The sequence below is a fragment of the Panthera onca genome, chromosome E1 (assembly GCF_046562875.1).
Source record: "Panthera onca isolate mPanOnc1 chromosome E1, mPanOnc1 haplotype 2, whole genome shotgun sequence".
NCBI classification, from domain to species: domain Eukaryota; kingdom Metazoa; phylum Chordata; class Mammalia; order Carnivora; family Felidae; genus Panthera; species Panthera onca.
Window position 1 is genome coordinate 1685416 of NC_138352.1, and position 19714 is coordinate 1705129.

The 19714-nt window shown below is 43.7% G+C and overlaps 1 protein-coding gene across 7 annotated transcripts in view; it reads right to left on the bottom strand.

Annotated features, from left to right (window-relative positions):
• PECAM1 (platelet and endothelial cell adhesion molecule 1) overlaps positions 1-19714 on the bottom strand; it is a 74364-nt gene that overhangs the window by 30840 nt on the left and 23810 nt on the right. For all 7 annotated transcript variants that reach the window (XM_078438280.2, XM_078438282.2, XM_060645685.3 and 4 more), the window contains 5 exons: positions 16988-17281; positions 12966-13271; positions 7778-8053; positions 3092-3340; positions 1043-1318 (listed from right to left, as the gene is read on the bottom strand). In XM_078438280.2, coding sequence (XP_078294406.1) covers positions 1043-1318; positions 3092-3340; positions 7778-8053; positions 12966-13271; positions 16988-17281 — 1401 coding nt within the window. The remainder of the gene's footprint in view (positions 1-1042; positions 1319-3091; positions 3341-7777; positions 8054-12965; positions 13272-16987; positions 17282-19714) is intronic.

A 19714-nucleotide genomic window follows, 5' to 3' on the forward strand; every position in this document is an offset into this window, starting at 1 on the left:
CCACCTGTCACTCCCTCTTTTTTCACTAGTTTTTCTTCCTTTTGCTCCTTAAATATGGACTTTCTGCAAAATTCAGTCCTCAGCTTTCCATCTCCATTCCCCTTTCTGGTGATTTCGCCCACATTATAGCTTCTGTTTGTGCATTTAACACGTAAGCATGTGGCATTTAATGCCTAAATATATAGCTCTAGTCCAATTACTCCCCTGAATTCCAGGTCTGGATTTTGACCTGGGCATTTCCACCTGGAAGTCCTGCCGGCCTCTCATTTCCAGCAGATCCAAGCAGAACTCGATGTCCTCCCCTATATCTTTTCCATGTTTAATTACTGAAATTTTGATCCTCAATTGTCTTCCCAAGTAGACCTTCCTATCGGTGTGAGAATTGACTGGTCAGCACACTGGCATCTGACCATGAATCACCTCCCTGAAGAGTACAGTACGTCACTAGACCACGGAGCTGCTGCTCCCACAAAAAGGGAGGACCAGGCCCCTGATGGGAGGGTGGGGTTCCACCACAAGGGCAGATCCCAGAGGGTGCAGCCTGATTCGACAGCATCTCTCCTGATAAAGTACAAAGGGGTGGTGGCAAGCCAGCTTCAGGAGCCACGCTGCCTGGCCTTAATTCCCAGCCCCATTGCCCACCAGCTGTTTGTCCTAAGCCTTAGTTGTCTCATCATAAAACAAGGATAATATGATCATGGGCCTTTCATGGCTACTGTAAGTATTAATGAGGATAATTTACTACAACACTTCACACAGGGTTGGGCACATAGTCGGGGTCAGTAAATGTTAGCCACTAATGCTGACCCAGTTTAAACCAACAGTTTCACTTGGCATTCTGCATTAGCTTTTACTTTTCTTTTTCTTCTTCTTCTTCTTCTTCTTCTTCTTCTTCTTCTTCTTCTTCTTCTAATGTTTATTTATTTTTAAAAGAGCATGAGGGGGGAGGAGCAGAAAAAGAGAGACAGAGGATCTGAAGCGGGCTCTGCGTTGACAGCACACAGGCCATTGCGGGGCTTGAACTCAAGATCATGCAACTTACCTATCACCTTGACCCGCAGAACTTCACTGATCATTTCAGTATGGGAATGACAATTGTCTGCGATACATTGGTATTCTACATCTTTTGTTGGCTTGTCTTTGAATACCGCAGGCTCATTGGAGTCCATGTTACAACTCTCCAAAATGCTATTTGCTTTCACAAGGTGATAGCTAATAGGTGCGGTTCCATTTACAGACTGGCAACTGACTGCTATGGTCTGTCCTTTTATCACCTCAGGGCCGGAGTCATAAAAAATCCTGGGCTTGGAGAGCATTTCTAGAACGAAAGAGAGAGAGAGAGACAACCTGAATGACGACTGAAAGCAGAAACAAAACATCCAGCCTAAAGAGGGTCCTTCTCCAAACTCTAACATTACTATAATTTATTTTATTTTATTTAAGTTTATTTATTTATTTGAGAGAGACAGCATGAGCAGGGGAGGGGCAGAGAGAGAGGGAGACAGGGGATCTGAAGTGGGTTCTGTGCGGACAGCAGACAACCAATGTGAAGCTCGAACTCATGAGCCTTGAGATCATGACCTGAGCCAAAGTCGGATGCTCAACCAACTGAGCCACCTAGGCGCCCCCCTAGGCGCATTTACTATAATTTTAAATGTCTACCTGCCTTATCTACCTTTATAGGACTCCTTTAAGATTGGCAAGTAATGTGTGTGTGTGTGTGTGTGTGTGTGTGTGTGAGATGAGGATGGAGGGGGGAAATGAATGCTATCAATAAAAAAGGATGACACAAGTTCAAGAAAAACATGACATCCCCCTAAATACGTTTTTATAGGGGCACCTGGGTGGCTCAGTCGGTTAAGCAGCCAACTTCAGCTCAGGTCATGATCTCACGGTCTGTGAGTTCGAGCCCCGTGCCGGGCTCTGTGCTGACAGCTCAGAGCCTGGAGCCTGTTTCAGATTCTGTGTCTCCCTCTCTCTCTGACCCTCCCCCATTCATGCTCTGTCTCTCTCTGTCTCAAAAATAAAATACAAAAAAATAAATAAATACGTTTTTATATTTCCATGCATCTCACATGCACACACATCCATATGTTGTGGCAGTTATATTGAGAAAAGATATAAGGAAATGCATTAAAAATATAACAAGTACCAAACAGATTTTATTTGAAAACAAATCCTCAGTGCCTCAGCCTCTCCTGATCATAAACTGCACGCCCCAAGAAGCAAGAATTCTACTAGGTCCTTATTTAGAAGTTCACTTATTTATAAAGCTTATAAAACGAAATGACCTCCTTCCAAGAACAACAGAGAAAATGAAAATGTAATGGCCCACATTTGTCTCTTGCATTATTTCCTTTGGATTTCCATGATGAGAGAGTTGACAATAGACTACAATCCTTGTTGAGTTGAGACTAAAATCTTGGCTGGCTAAAACCACAACCACAGGGTAAACTGAAGGACAGTGACTGAATAACAACAGAGCCTGTGACAGCTTGACCAGAGCTCTCCATTCACTTAGACCCCTCTACTCAGAGGGTGGTCTAGGACCCAGCATCCCCAAGGCTCTATCTAGTTAGAGATGTGGAATCTGGCTCCAACCGGAACTGTGTTCTAACTGGGTTTTGCATGCACAGTCACTCTGAGAAGCACGGCCGTAGGTGGTTCTGGTACCTATGTTCGGCCCACCAGGAGTCCCAGCCCTGCTGGTCAGCCAGGATATGGATCAGGATATGGAACTGAGATCCTAAAATTTAGTGTTGAGTAAGCAGTGTTTCCTCCCTGACCTTTTAGAGGGTGCCTGTTCCAGCAGCCAGAATCTTGCCAACTCAGCCCCATCAACAGCATGCAGCCACAATAAAGCCATGAACTTGATTTTTGCCAACATTTTCTTTGTACCGCCTCTTTCCTGTCCTCCAAGAAGGAATACACACTTGTTTGGTCTCTTGATATCACTGCTTCCTCTTACCTCCAAGTTGTTACCCTGTCTCAGTCTGATCTGCCTTCAGACTGGAGAGGGTGGCAGCTGGTGATAAATTGCCTTTCTCTCATTCCACCCCAAGACTCTCTGAGCCAGCGAGGATGTACTCACCACACACAGTTATCTGGACTGCATTGCTTTTCTTGACCACCTTGCCAATGCCTGCATTGCAGGTGTATGTCCCTCTGTCCCTCTCTGAGGCTATCTTGGTGAAATTTTGAGACAGTGACACAATCGTGTTTTCCTTCTGGATGGTAAAGTTGGCTGGAGGTGCTCCTGGAATGGAGCACCACAGGTTCAGGCTTTCACCGTGATCCAGGCGGGTGGTGGAAGATTCCAGCTTCGGCTTAGAAAACAGCTCTGGAAGACCAGTGAGTGGAAGGAGGTGAGACGTTTCCGGGCACCACTCCCGCAGCCCCCTTACAGAGAGACCCTTGACCCAGCTGCTTTTGTCAGAGCGAATCCCCAAACTTGCTGCAGAAATTTCTCTTTAGCTTCTCATGAAACCCAATAATCACACAATTCAAGAGTTGGGGTTCATTCTTTGCCTGGGATTGCAATGGCAGGTTTTCTACCCTTGTTAATCCAATTTATTTCATAAAAATGAATTAGAAAAGTTTTTCACTGTGTAATGCAGCAGTGATGATTCATGCATTCACCCAGGTATTCATTCACTCATATGCTTTATTTCATAAGTATTTAGTACACACTTTCTCTGTACTGGGTACCTTGCTTAGCATCAGAGATAGCTGTGAAAAAAAAAAAGGCCCTGACTTCCAAGTGCTTACGTTTAGTGGGTGATTCAGACATGCTTATCTGCAGGAGAGCCCATGGAGGGGATAGCTGAACCTAGGCTCAGGGAATCAGGAAAGGACTCTTACAGGAACTATCCAGGCAAACAGGGAGTGTTCTAAGCAGAGAGAAGAGCCAAGGCAAGTCCTGGCAGGAAGTTGGAGCACCTGAAAGTCCTGGAACTTAGTGGGAGTAGAAGCGGCCAGAGGAAGACCTATAGATCTTGAAGGACCTTGAGAACCATCTAAACAAGTGTGAATTGTATCCTGGGGCAATGGGAACCATGGAGAGTTTGGCTTGGGGGAATGACATCAGATGTGTGTTATAGGGAGATATCTGGAGGGAGAATGGATGGGGCTGAGAGCTTGGACTGGGAGCAAGAAGGATGAAGTGCAGGCTTGATGCAGAGAGCATGAGGTTGGGGAGAAGTGGCAGCTGGTCACCATCCCTCCAGCACTTCCCACAGAGAAGATAACACCCGAGGTTGCGTACTTTGTAAGCTGTAACATTCTATGCCACTTTAAGGAGTCACTAGCACCATAGTTGAGGTTGGATGTCAATAGCAATAAAGACAGAAGTTGACTTTTAAGAAGTCTTGTCATCTTATTTGAATATTCCCTGAAATACATCAAGATTTCATAGTCATGGACTATGTTTTTAATTTCAGCTACTGGAAAATTACTAATTAACTACTTAACCACTGTGCAGTGGTCCTTCATGTAAGCAAATGCACACTGGCTTCAAGATTATTCCCTGTGATGCAGAAGGACGAAGTCAGTAATTTTTGAAACTATCTTCATATTGAGAGAGGAACTGAGACCCAAAGTCCCTCTTTGGAAAGCTTCTTGGGCTAGAGGCTTGAGAGTGCAGCCAGGAGTCAGGGAATCAAATTCTACATTTGGTTCTAAATTTACCTGCCATACAGGTTTTTGGGAGGTACAAATCAACACTGTCATTGTCATTGATGTTAAGTAGCTATCTATAGGAGTTATTTCCATCAAAATCAATCCCCAATGCTTTCCTAGTTTCCTCAGAAGGGGATAAAATAAAACTTCAAGTAAGGTGGTAGTCCAATAATTAATCTATGTTTTATTAAGACACATTCCATCCTTCCTTCCACATAAGCATTGACTTATCTGTTTTCCTAGCACCATCAAAAGCTCTAGTTTAGGAATGGGAAAAAGAAACCAAAGAAACTGACATACTAAAAGCCTTTACAATCCCAGTGGGCAGATACCAAAAAATGTGAAAAAAATCACTTAGCAAAAAAATTCCAAAGCAATGACTCACTATTTAAAAATATGTAAACGAAAATGTGAAAAATAGAAACCATCTTTCAGAAGTAGGTGCAAGATGGTCTGTAGGAATGAAATGTAAGGAAATAATAGTCCATTTGTAAATGGTCCACTTGCAGGTAATGTAACAGACCAGCAGGACCATCACGTAGACTAATAAGAATTAGTCTTTTATTCACCTGTTGAATGAACACTTACTGAGCTCCTCCAACGTGCCAGTCTCTGTGCTAAGTGTCAATGATGTAAGGTGAATTGAGGCACAGATCTGGTCCTTCAAGAGCTTACCCAGAGTGGTGATGGCAGACTCTAGACCTTTGTAGTGACTGCTGACATAAAGATGGAAACCGAGTGTGATAGGAACTAAGGTGTGACCATGGAACTGTCCTGGGGAACCCCCGAGGGAGATCTGGGGTTTGGTCTTTAAGGACAACAGGAGTTTTTCAGTGGCTGAGGGGAAAGAGTGGCCCAGGGAGAGTGGGAGGGACATTGGGAAGGGGATGGGGTCAAAGTGAAGGATCATGACAATTCAGGGTTGAAGCTCATGAACAGTGATGTCAAATAGGGGTCATATTAGGAGGGCTTCTCCTATAGCTGGTTGAAGAATGAACTGGAACAGAGATACTCCAGGAAACCCCTGCAATAGGTAATCCTGGTGTGAGGGCCAGTGTTAGGGTGTGATTACCGAGACAAGAAGACAGAACAGAGCTGAAAGACCTACAACACCTGGTGACAGAACAGGTCTGAAAAGGTAGACAGTGGGGGATGAAGGTGTCTTTTCTATCCAAAGACAAATGACTAATTCAATGACTTCTATTTTCATAAATCTATTGTGAGCTGCTAACATCACTCAATAGAGCCATTGACAGTGAAGCTTGATGGCAACAGGGGCATGGATCACGAGATGCATCAGTGGGCCTGGAGAGCTTTCCAAAGGCCTGGTGGAACTTGAACATGAGGGTACTTGCCTGCCAGCCCTGGTGTGGCTCAGTTAGCTCTGGGTGGAAAGGGCAGAGCTCAGGATCACAGAGCACTCAGGCTAAAAGGACAGAAAGGGCAGGCTGTGTGTAACACTCTGTTATCTTGGGCCAGGGAGACTGATCTACTGAATGGCTTGTATACCCCACCCGATACAGACTTCTGGGGGTAGGTGATCACCTACAACAGTAGTATCCTAGGGTCCAATGATGCTTTATGCTTTCCCAAAGTAGCCTGGCCCGAGGGGTAAAGATGCTGCTCTGGCTGATGCAACCGTCAGTTGGTCCGCCACATGGTCCCTGTTGCTCTCACAGTAGTATGTCCATCCCTTTGTTGTACTTGCTCATTGCATTGCATTCAAATAGTCTATTTATGCCTGTGAGTTTGTCAGGAGCAAAGCCTGACCTTAGGCAGCTGTCTATCCCCAATAAGTTGCCCAGCATGCGGATGGTACTCAATGTATGTTGAATTGAAAACTTTTCTCTAATGAGATAATACATGTCTGATCGGCGAAAAGTATCATGTACCATCAAGATATTTATCATTATCAATAATAAACTAAATTATTAGTACACACTATAGACCAGTGGGATCCAACACATATGCCAATCACCCAGTTGGGTAGTTTCCTATGATACTGTGGACTGTCCCTGTGACTACACTCAGTGCTTTACACGTAGAAGGCTTTCAGTAAATGAAGAAATGAATGAATACCTTCACATGGCAACCACGAAGTGCTGACTCTCTCTGCCCTCTGAAACACAGTCGTCCAATGTTCATTCATTCATCCAACAAATATGTATTTAAGTCCTACTATGTGCCAGGCTCTATTCTAGGTGTTAAGGACATAGCACTGGATAAAATGGGTAACGTTCCTAGTCTCATAGGCTTGCATTCCAGTGCCTGGATACATACAATAAACAGGAAGAGATAGAATATATTTTTTTGGTAATAGGTGCTATGGAGAGAAGTAAAGCCAGGAAAGGGGGAAAGGAGTCCAATAGAACTTTTAAGTGCATGGGTTTGGAAGTCAAATGGGCCTGGGGTGACTCTTGTTCTGCCACTTGGTAACCCTATAATCGCTGGGTGAGTTACCTAACATCTCAGCCTCAATTTCCACACCCATAAAACCAGAATCATGATCCCTATCTCACAGCATTGTTATGAGCGTGAAATGCAAATGTATGTAAACCAGTCATAGAGTTTTCAACAAAAGGGAATTGTTGCTATTGTTCTTGAATTTGCTAATGCTTTCTCACTCCTGACCCAGTCTTAGGACCTGGGTCTGGGATCTAGCATAGTGCCTGGCACAGAGGAAAGATAAATATAATAGCAGACACACTGGCTAACATTCACACAGAGTGCTTATTCTGTATGAGGCTGTTTATAGCAGAGTCATGTCATTTCATCACGGAGACAGTCCTACAGGTGAGTGCTGTCATTATCCCCATCTCATAGAGCTGTGCCAAGGAGAAGCTGAGTAATTCACCTAAGGTCACTGAAGTAGTGGCTGGCAGTGTTGGGATTTGATGTCAGAACTTGCACCCTCAACCACCACAGCTAACTGCTTACTGACTCTGCATTGACTTTTCCCCTTGAGCACCACACCCCCACCTGAGTACATTCATTCAGACAAGCAGGAGCAGAAATATCCGCTCTCATTGGCCATTCTGGATTCCAGCACAGTGGCTGCTTGAGCCTACCATATTCACACATCCTCCAGCAGCAGCCCTACCTGTTATGTTGACCACGATGCTGCTGACCTTGGATATCCGGCTGGCTTCCACTTTGCACGTGTAGTTGCCATTATGCTCCACCATGGCCATCACTGAGTAGGTGGCCTCATTGCCATGCGTCTTGTGTGCTACAATCGCCTTGTCCTTCTGGATTATGATTTCTGGAAATGACTGCACCAGGTGTGTCACTTGAATGGTGCACTTAATGTTGAGCTGATCTCCTTCTGTGATCACTCCCTTGGGGCTGATGTGGAATCTGGGATTAGAGAAGGATTCTACAAGAAGAGGACAAGCTGGTTGGACTCAGGTTCAAAGCTGAGTGAGCGGAAGAGGCATTTACATCCTCCCCTTTTGTGATCTTTTTTGTTGCCAACACTATTCTTCCTTATTAATTAAACAAATTCAATCTTTTCCCTTAAAAACCTTCTCCTAAGTTGCTCTGATGCTTCTCACTCATTCTTGCAACTTCAGCCTTCTTAGCTGCAATCTCCCTTGACCTTCCCAAAGCCAAAACCACCTTCTCTAGATCTCATCTGCAGAATCCTCTTCAAATGACCTCAAAAATCTTCAGAGCATTGGAAACAGACTCTTGCCCCTGTCCACTAAAGATTTTCTAGGCTCTTCTCACATAGTTTCATGGAACCATGGCATTTCAGCACAAATATTCCATAGTTTTCTAAAGTGACAATGATGTAAACTGTGCCACTTCATGGAAATGCATATTTAAATAACGATATGCACCTCCCCCCCCAAAACTGATTTCTGGTCTATTCTATTTTTTTTTAATGCTGGCTGTGACTGACTAAATTGATTGCATGACTCATGCAGCTTGAAAAACACTGTTTTAATAAAATATTGGTCAGATACCAGGGTGTGGGATCATCAGGAGATGGTAAGAGAAGTAGGGGTCAGCCTTTGCTTCCACAAACAAATAAAAAAATTGCAGACCATTAGAGTACACACACAGATTGCCAACTATGCAAAATGAAGCCAAAAGTGAATTTAGAGTGATATACTTTCATTCACTTGTCTTTTTAAAAAAATTTTTTTAAATGTTTATTTATTTTGAGAGAGAGAGCACAAGCAGGGCAAGGGCAGAGAGAGGGAGACACAGAATCCGAGGCAGGCTCCAGGCTCTGAACTGTCAGCACAGAGCCTGATGCAGGGCTCGAACCCACAAACAGCAAGATCATGACCTGAGCCAAAGTCGGACGCTTAACTGACTGAGCCACTCAGGTGCTCCTAATTTGCTAGCTTTTTACTGCAAAGTCATTTAACTTCACAATAAATAGCTATCTTTAAAAAAAAAAAACAATAGTCTGCCGTCGTGGGAATGAAAGGAAACAAAAGCAAAAAAATGAACTATTGGGACCTTATCAAGATAAAAACCTTCTGCACAATGAAGGAAATAATCAACAAAACTAAAAGGCAGCCTACAGAATTGGAGAAGATATTTGCAAATGACATATCTGATAAAGCGTAAATATCCAAAATTTGTAAGGAATTTATCTAACTCAACACCGAAATAACAAACAATCCAGTTAAGAAATGGGCAGAAGAGGGGCGCCTGGGTGGCGCAGTCGGTTAAGCGTCCGACTTCAGCCAGGTCACGATCTCGCGGTCCGTGAGTTCGAGCCCCGCGTCAGGCTCTGGGCTGATGGCTGGGAGCCTGGAGCCTGTTTCCGATTCTGTGTCTCCCTCTCTCTCTGCCCCTCCTCCGTTCATGCTCTGTCTCTCTCTGTCCCAAAAATAAAAAAAAAAAAAAAAAAAAAAAGTTGAAAAAAAAAAAGAAATGGGCAGAAGACATGAACAGACGTTGTCCAAAGAAGACATCCAGATGGCTAACAGACACATGAAAAAATGCTCAATATCACTCATCATCAGGGAAATACATATGAAAACCACAATGAGATACCACCTCACACCTACCAGAATGGCTAAAATTAACAACACAGGCAAGAGATGTTGGCGAGAATGTGGAGAAAGGGGAACCCTCTTGTACTGTTGGTGGGAATGCAAACTGGTACAGCCACTCTGGAGAACAGTATGGAGTTTCCTCAAAAAATTAAAAATAGAACCATCCTTTGATCCAGCAATTGTACTACTACGTATTTTACCCAAAGGATACAAAAAGTTTTGAAGGATGACATGCACCCCAATGCTTATAGCAGCATTATCAACAATAGCCAAACTATGAAGAGAGCCCAAATGTCCATCGACGATGAATGGATAAACAAGATGTGGCATATAGGGGCACCTGGGTGGCTCAGTTGGTTAAGCATCTGACTCTTGATTTCTGCTCAGGTCATGATCTCACAGTTAGTGGGATCAAGCCCCATAATGGGCTCTGAGCTGACAGTGCAGAGCCTGCTTGAGATTCTTTCTCTCCCTGTCTCTCTCCCCCTCTCCTGCTCACGCACACATACACTCTCTCTCTCTCTCAAAATAAATAAATGTTAAAGAAAAAAAGATGTGGCATACACACACACACACACACACACACACACACACACACACACACAAATGGAATATTACTCAGCCATCAAAAAGAATGAAATCTTGCTGTTTGCAATTACGTGGCTGGAGCTAGAGAGTATTAGGCTAAGCAAAATAGTCAGAGAAAGACAAATACCATATGATTCCACTCCTATGTAGAATTTAAGAAACAAAACAGATGAACATATGGGAAGGAAAAAAAGAGGTGAGGGGAAGCAAATCTTAAGAGACTCTTAACAATAGAGAAGGGAGATGGGAGAGGGGGGATGGGCTACATGGGTGATGTGTACTAAGGAGGGCACTTGTGATGAGCACTGGGCGTTGTATGTACGTGATGAATTGCTGAATTCTACTCCTGAAACCAATATTGCACTGGATGTTAACTAACTAGAATTTAAATGAAAATTAAAAAAAAAAAATAGGCTACTTCCCTGAATGGAAGTTAAAAAACAAGAAAGGGCATCTTTTAGGATACTCAACAAATGTCCTCTGGAGAAGGGTAATCATCACTAAAGGTTTTTTTTTTTTCTTACATCCTAATTAACTCCAGATGCACCAGAAATCTAAACGCAGAAAAAAAACCAAGCAAACAGTTAAACTACAGGAACAGTAAGAGCAAACATACGTGCATTTTTTCCTTTAATTATCTTTATAAGCTTTAGGTGTGAATCATGAAACTGAGATGCCAAAAAAGAAAAAGATGGACAAATTTGATTCAATAAGGATGAAACGCTTCTGCCTGAAAACTGAGCATAAAAGAAAGACAGATGACAAACTCAGGGAAATATTTGCATAGTACTTGACAAAGAGCTAATGCCTTTAATTTATAAAGGGCTCAAACAAATCAATCAGAAACAGTAAAAATGGGCCAAGTGTATATAAACAGGCAGTTTATGGGGGGAAATGTAATAAGTCAATAAACACCAAGAACATACTTGACCTCAGTAAAGACCAAAGAAATAAATCACAAGAACAATGATATATCACTGTGTCTCAGATCGTCATAAACAAGAAAATGTTGATAATGCTACGTAAGAGTAAGAATGTGGGAAAATAAACAGTAGCATCAGTTTTGATGGAAATGTTCAACCATTTTGAGGAGTGCTTTGGCAATATATATCAATATTTAAAATGCACAAAACATTTGAATCAACAATTTGACTGCCAGGAATCAACCTTATAAATAATAATGAAAAAAATACTCACAGAAGTATACAAACTATAAGTCTGTATATTGCAGGATTGTTTTAGTAGCAAAAAACTGGGTTGGCAGGGAGTAAGGGGGACAGTGTGCCTGGGTGGCTCAGTCAGTTGAGCGTCCGCCTCTTGATTCTGGCTGAGGTCATGATCCCAGGGTTGTGGGATCAAGCCCCACATCAGGCTCCACACTGAGTTTGGGATTCTCTCTCTCTCTCTCTCTCTCTCCCTCTGCCCCTCTCCTCCCTCACACAGGTGCTCTCTCACCCTCCCTCTTAAAAAAAAAAAAAAAAAGAGGGAGCAAAAAAGCTGGGAAAATACCTAAAAGTCTATATTAGAAAAATGAGGTAAATTAGGTAAATGAGGTAATCCTATAATAGCTTTCCGAGATGCCACTAAAAGGATGTAGATCTATATTTCTTGATATGGACAAAGGTCTATGACATACCGTTAAGTTAAGGAAAAGTTACAAAACAGTGCTTTTTGACAGGTCACACTTTTTGTAAAAACAAAGAAAAACAAAAATTTTGTGTGTGCATGAACATAACAGTAGAGCAAGTCTAGGACAACACAAGTGATTCTCTAAGTATTGGTGCTATGAATGATTGTCACCTGATACTTTATACCGTGCCATATATTCGGGACATTTAACCCACACCATGTATTATAATCAGAAAAATATGATATATACATAATATCATATGTATACATATATACACACACAACGGGTGGGAATGAAATGAGGTACCAAAAGCAGAAGGGTATCCATGACAAACTTTGGGGCTCCTATAGAAAAGACTCGAGGCTACTGCGCTAGAATATACCTTCCCTTGGCTCTCCCCTGCTCACGAGTCCTCGTGCCATCCTACAGGCTGCCTGTGCTGGAGCTCTTTTCATCCTGGACACGCACGCCCGGGCCTCCCTCTGCTATTTCCTTTCTCTCTGAAGAGCATTCCTCAGGCCACCCCATCCGCTTCTTATTTGTCCAACATCTTGGTGATGGAGGGTGGGTAGAAGAGGGGAGTCCTTCCTCAAATGTGGGAGGCGAAGGCTGGGGATAGGGACCCCCTTCCCTCCCAAACCCCTCCAGACTCCACCTCCTGGTGTCTGACCCATATTGGCTTGAAGCCGTGTTTTCCAAACTGCACATCACACAATGCATCATTTCCCTGAGTCAAGGTCAGTGTTTTAGAAAAACAAAATAGAATAGAATAGAAAATAGCAAAATGCTCCATACATTAAGGATTAGTTGTGAAACTTTTGCTTGGGAAATTTTGCACACACACACACACACACACACACACACACACACACACAATTTTTTGAACTATATCGCAGTCAAAAAGTTTGAAAAGCATGGCTTGTAAGTGGTTAAGAACAGTCTTGAAAACAGCAGCCCAGTCAGAAGGCCCCAGCCCCTTCCCAATTTCTGGGCTTTCTCCCCATCCCAACCAGCAAACCAGAGAGTGATGAAAAGGAGAGTAGGACTCTGACCCGTCACGGTGACCAGTTCACTCCTGATGGCTTTAGAGATCTCCACATTGGTCCCAGAAAAGATCCTGGCTTGACATTGGAAAAGTATGACGTGGTCCTGTTCCTCCACTGTGAATTCCATCACCATAAAATTCTGGTTCTGAGAAACTTTTTCTCTTTTTTGCTTGAAACCTTTTGCATCTAGCTTGAGTTTTTCAATTGTGAAGTATATTGGGGGATTTTCCTCTGGGACAGAACAATTGACCGTCACGACCCCGCCTTCTATTGCCTCTTTCTTGTCCAGTGTCACTCTGGGATCGGACACTCCTTTGGGGAAAGAGAAAGTCCATTAGTATCAGTTTGATCTAGTGATTCAAGCCTACCTCGGCTGCACCACTGTGATCGACCCATCTGAGAGTCTTCTCTTTTGTTCCCAGAACCCCAGGGCTACCTACCAGGTGATTACTGAGCAAGTATGTTCCCAGAGCTATACCAGCTACTTTGAAAAATATAAAATATGTTTCAGATGTGGTTGGTGCTTTCAAAGTTTACAGTCCCACTGGGGAGACAAGTCTTGCCAACTGATACAATTAAAACAAAACAGCCATATCTATAGGCATTACTGTGGTTGGTGTTATAATTTATTGACTGCCAACCACAACCTAGGTTAGACTTTTTATCCATGACCCCATGTAATTCTCATAATAAATCTCCAGGGTGGACATGAAAGATAAAAGTATGCCTATTTTGAAGAAGGTGAAGCTCAGTGAGGTCCAAGTTTCATCCAAAAGCTCCTTGCCCGCAAGTTGCAGAACTGAGATTCGATTCCAGGTCTGTCTAACTCCAAAGCCAGGAGTTGGGGTGGGAGGTGGGAGAGAGGAAGGACATGTCACCTCCTGGTTCACAAAGTGAAGCTGAAAATAATTAACCATTAGAATGTGTGGTAGAGATAATGAGTGATGAAGCAGTCAGGAAAAAAGGAGGCCCTCTTTGCCTGAGGGATCAGAGAAGATTCTAGAAAGGAATAGTGCCTGAGAGTAATCTTGGAGGAAGGGTGTTATTTGTTGTTTGGACAGATGAGGTGGGGGCTATTTGTTATTTGGACAGATGAAATGGGGGCTAAGAACAGATGAGGTTGGGGGCTAAAGACAGGGATTTCAGGGTGCATGTGCACAGGGACTGCTTGTGTCAAGGAATACGATGGACTTTTTGGGAGGGCCATCTAGAACAAAGAAAGGGGGGTGGGGAGAGGTACAGTAGGTGGTGAGCCAGGGTCAGATGAGGGGGAGCTAGGATGGTCTAGCTGAGACTAGATGTCTTGTCCAGGCTCCGTGGTCTGGTGGTCATGAGGTCCACCTCAAGAGTCAGACAGACTAGCTGGTATCCTAAACCTTGCCACTTCACCTAGTTGCTTATGACTCTTCTGAATCTTTGTTTCAACGCACCCAGTTCGGACATCATGGGCTGTCCTCTTGGGAAGGTGACCTATACTGTGTTCGTACCACTATTTCCACCTGTGGTGGCAGCTGTTTACAGAGGTGTTCCCCTGCTTCACACGGATCTCCCCAAGGGAAGGGATCACATCTTACTCATTGTTGGTTCCTCAGCCTAGCCCAGAGTGGGACTCAATACATGTTGAGTGAATGAATGAATGAATGAATGGCCTCTGGTCTACCTCAAAGACCTGAATAATAATTAAGAGTTAGAGAGGCCAGCTTTGGAGTCAACGAGATCTTGGTTCTAACCAGCTTGGCCTCTGAGGAACTTCAAGGCATGAACATGCCATTCAACCTCTCTGGGCCTGTGTCTGCACCTGGAAAGGGTCACATTTAGCTCTCAGCGCTATTGCAGGGCTTAAATGACGTGTGTGAAGCACTTACAACCGTTTACCCCATGAGGGTCTGATAGGTGACAGTTCTTATCATTGGAAGTAACAATAGAGTGAATGACTATTCTGATGACAAAAGTGAGCACACAAAATGCAGAAACGACCGTTATGGCAGTCGCTGTCAAGGAAGCACAGGGTTCAATTCACTAACAATCCATTAAACCATCCAAGTTTTAAGATAAATCACCCTAAGTTTCTAAAGCCTGCCAGCACATTTCTTTTCAACAGACATTGCCCAAATTCAGCCTGTCAATCTTTCCTTATCACTAAAGTCAGTGCTGGGAGCTGTTGGCCAGGCAAGGCCCTGTCCTCAGTGGAAACGAGAAGGGCTGGTCTGCATCCCTGTGGCTGTTGCCCCTGGCGACTCTGAGGGATGTCTAGCCAGCCATGTCCCTGACTGTCCAAAGGACACCCATGGGGGAATTGGCCTGGGGGAGGGTGATGTCATAGTCTCCCAAGTAAGCCTAAAGGCCTGACCAAAAATGTGGCCAGAGATTGTATGCTCATGAAAGGAAAATGCCCCGAACACTTACCTGCTGGTTCTTCCTGCTTCCTATATGCTGAAAGGGTTATCCCTTTCTAAGGATGGCCCAGCTGAACCCCTCACACATGATGGGCATTCATTCATTCATTCATTCATTCAATACTTGGTTACTAAGCACACTTCGATGCTATCACATTTAATCCTCAAAACAAAACAACCTTCAAGGGTACGTGTTGCTACCTAGTGATCTCTATTTTAAAGACAGGAAGTGAAGACTCCAAAGGTTGGGGTATTTCACTGAAGAGCCACTCTATTGGGATACTCTGCTCTTTCTCGGCCTCTGCTCTTCCATTCATGTGACATTTCCATTTCTCTGCCCTTGCTCCATTTCACCATCAAGCAAACTCCTCCATGATCTTCTGTATCTGGACTCAAAGTCCCTTCCTCCAGGAAGCCATCCCTAACTTCTCTAGGAAGAATTGTTGCCTCTCATCTTTGTGCTCCCAAGGCACTCAGATCATACGACCATTAGACCGTAATTATTTTTTTAATGTCTCTCTTCCCCACCAGACAGTGACCGCCACCAGAGCTGGACTCGACGCATTTTCATGTCTTGCACCTGGTTTTTGTTCCTGACTTGCAGCCTTGGGAAATGCTTCTTGAGGGAGCAAAGCAATGAGTGACTGGATGGAATCCTATATCTCAGAACCCAAATTTCCCATGATTTCCCTCCCACTTCTGCATTTCTATCCATTTCTACTTCCCCTTTTTCATCTGCCTAATTTATTCCACAATCATTTACTGAGTGCCTACTATAAGCCAGATTCTTTGTTTGAAATACAAAAACGGACCGAACACCATCTCTTTCCTTGGGAATCTCACAGTAGAGCAGACAGGTGTGAGAGAAACATTTGCAATTGAGTGAAACAGTAATTGCCATTTGGGGGGAACTTAATTATGTGTTGGAAATTATACTAAGCACTTTACCTAGAAGGTATCTTTTAATCCTTGCAATCACTCCCTGAGCTGGGTATTATTATTATCTTCATTTCACTGATGAGAATTTTATTTTTATTTTTTATTTTTAACGTTTATTTATTTTTGAGACAGAGAGAGACAGAGCATGAACGGGGGAGGGTCAGAGAGAGGGAGACACAGAATCTGAAACAGGCTCCAGGCTCTGAGCGGTTCACTGATGAGAATTTTAAAGTTTACAGAGGCTAAGGGACTTGCCCAGACTGGACTCCAGGCAGAACGACTGCAGAATCCAATGTGAACACTCGGCCTGTGGCCTTTATACAAATGCCACGGAATGTCCAGATTGCATAAGAGCTGTAAGGACCGGGACCCTGGGGGAGATTGGCTTTGCTTGGGAAAGTGTCAGAGAAGAGATGATTGAGTTGAGTCTTGAAGGAGGGAGAAGATGAAGAAGGGTATTCCCAGGAGAGGGAATATAGTGTACGCAAAGGCAAGGAGGTAAGAAACAGCCCGGCGTGTTGGGAGCCATGTCTAATGCCTACATTTGCAGGTTAGGAAAATGCCAGGCAGAGAAGTGACAAGGGTGACGGATGGGCAGGGAGGTCCAGTGTTAGCCTCCATTCAGTTTCTATTCCTGCTACCGCGTGCGCTATGCTGCATCCACTTGAGCTACGTTCAAAGGCAGGGACTCACCTTTCACCCACACCTGGTACTCCGATGTGGTTTTCTCCTTGTTGTTCAGAATCACGGTGCATTTATATGTCCCTGCATCATAGACCCGGGCTTGGGGAATAAAATAACTCTCCGTGTTCTTCATGGAGGAGACGTTGTGAAACAGCACATCATCCTTATAGAACAGCACCCAGTGCTGAGGCTTGACACGGGAGGTGGTGCTGATGTCCACGATGCACCGCAGGGTCAGGTTCTCCCCATTTTGCACCTCCAGTCCTGGCAGGATATTCATGTGGATGTAGTTGATGGTGAAGGCTACATGCCAAGGGAAGGAGAGCAGACACACCCGTTATCTCAGAAGCATCATCCTGGTGACCTTTACACCACATCAGATTACAGTAGATTGGCATTCTCACATCCTCTGCAGTGTAGCGTCCGGGGATCCCAGTGCCTACGGGGACCAGACAGTCAAGGATGGTATGTGATAGCCGTGGAGGCTATCTATCTAGCATCAGGACTTGGGGTTAAGAGCTACTGTGTCTCCCATGCTTTGTTAGCCTCCTTTCGCATCAGTGTCCATGAAGTATGAAGAAAACAATCCTGAGATTATAAACATCTTATGTACATTTCTGAGCGGATAGTGCCGTCAAATGTTTCAAAATCCCCAAGGGCAGATGATATGACGTCTATGTGAAAAACCCCAAAGAGCCTAAAGATAGATCATTTGAAATAATGCAGGTTTAGAAAAGTGGATGGGGAAAAAAAAAAAAAAAAAAGGTGGATATAACTAATATTTAAAAAATCAGGATAGTGGGGGCACCTGGCTGGCTCAGTTGGTAGAACATGTGACTCTTGATCTCAAGGTTGTGAGTTCAAGCCCCATGATGGGCGTGAAGCCTACTTAAGATTAAAAAAAAAAAATCAGGGTAGTGGTCACTTCTGAAGGGAAGAAGAGGGTAGGATTAGGACTACATGGGGTGATATAGTATTGGTGATGTTCTAATTTTCAGGTTAGGTGGTGGGGTCACGTGAATTCATTATGTTATTAAAAGCATGCATATATAAATAAAACAAAAGGTAATTGTGCACAGATCAAAGATGAGAGTATGTTATGAGCCAGGGATTATAATCAATCCAATTCTGTGTACTTGAGGCCCAAAAAAGAAAATGTATTTTCTGTACGAAGAAAAGATACAAGATAGGGCACCTGGGTAGCTCAGCTAGTTAAATGCCCAACTCTTGATTTGGGGTCATGATCTCACAGTTCATGAGTTTAAGCCCCTCATCGGGCTCTGTGTTGACAGCATGGAGCCTGCTTGGGATTCTCTATCTCCACGCCCCCCCCCCCTTTTTTTTTGCCCCTACCTGTTCTCTCTCTCTCTCAAAAATAAATGACATTAAAACAAAAAAAGAAACAGATACAGTGTAAAGTCTCATTCCCATTCTTGTCCTGCCCACCCAGTTCCCATCTCCCCTTGCAGAAATAACCACTGAATTTAGTTTCTTCCAGATGGTCTGTACACATCTATAAGCAAATACAAAGATAAAGTCTTACGTACTCTTTCCTGATCTTTTACTTAAGAGGTAGGTCTTCATATATCGAGTTTGGCACCCTACCTAAAGTTTATGTGGCCCATGAGGGCTTTAGGGGCCAGAAATAGTGTGGGGCTGTAGACACCAGGTGTTATTCAAGCAAAACAGGGTCCGGTGGCTTAGGTAAGGCTCCTAAAGATCAATCCTTAGCACATACTTTGATAATAAAAATATTCATGGGCCATGATGAATGTATATTTATTGAGTCTCCTTACATATCCCCAATCTCCTTATCCTTGGACAGAGGAAGGTCTCAGAAATCTGCACGCTTGGACCACTTTGCTATGGTCCCTCGTTTACTAGTATTAATGGAATGAAGCTTTGGCCCTCTACCAAGGGACGCTGTTAGTAGGGAAACATTCATATATTCAAAACCTAACCCCTAGTACCTCAGAATGTGACTGTGCTTGAACATCAGGCCTTTAAAGGTGATTAAATTAAAATGGGCCCTAATCCAACCTGCCTGGTGTCCTTATAAGGAATTTGGACAAAGAGAGACCACGGACATGTGCACAGAGGGATGACCATATGAAGGCGGCCATCTGTGAGCCAAGGAGAGAGGCCTCAGAAGAAACCAAAGCTGCTGACATTTTAGTCTTGGACTTCTAGCCTCCAGAACTGTGAGAAAATTAATTTCTGTTGTTGAAGATAGCCAGTCTGTGGTATTTCGTTGTGGTAGAGCTAGGAAACTGATAGATGCTGGTAAGAAATTGTCTTATGGAACCCGATATTGTCTAGTCTAGGATGCCAACGGGATGTTGTCCAGGATTTCACATAGTGCTTCAACTACATCAGGAAAAGCTGTGTTTATTCATTTCTATCTTGTAAATTCCAGCATTTTTCTTTCTTTTTTTTTTTTTTAATGTTTATTTATTTTTGAGAGAAAGAGAGTATAAGCTGGGGGGGGGGGGGGTCAGAGAGAGAGGGAGACACAGAATCTGAAGCAGGCTCCAGGCTCTGAGGTGTCAGCACAGAGCCCGATGTGAGGATCAAACTCACAAACCGCGCGATCATGACTTGAGTCAAAGTCAGATGCTTACCTGACTGAGCCACCCAGGCGCCCCCACAAAATTTTTCTAATGGATCTTGTTTTCCTTTTGGCTTTGACTGCTAAGAAGCATTAACCCAAAATTTCACCTCTGCTTCTGGCAAACT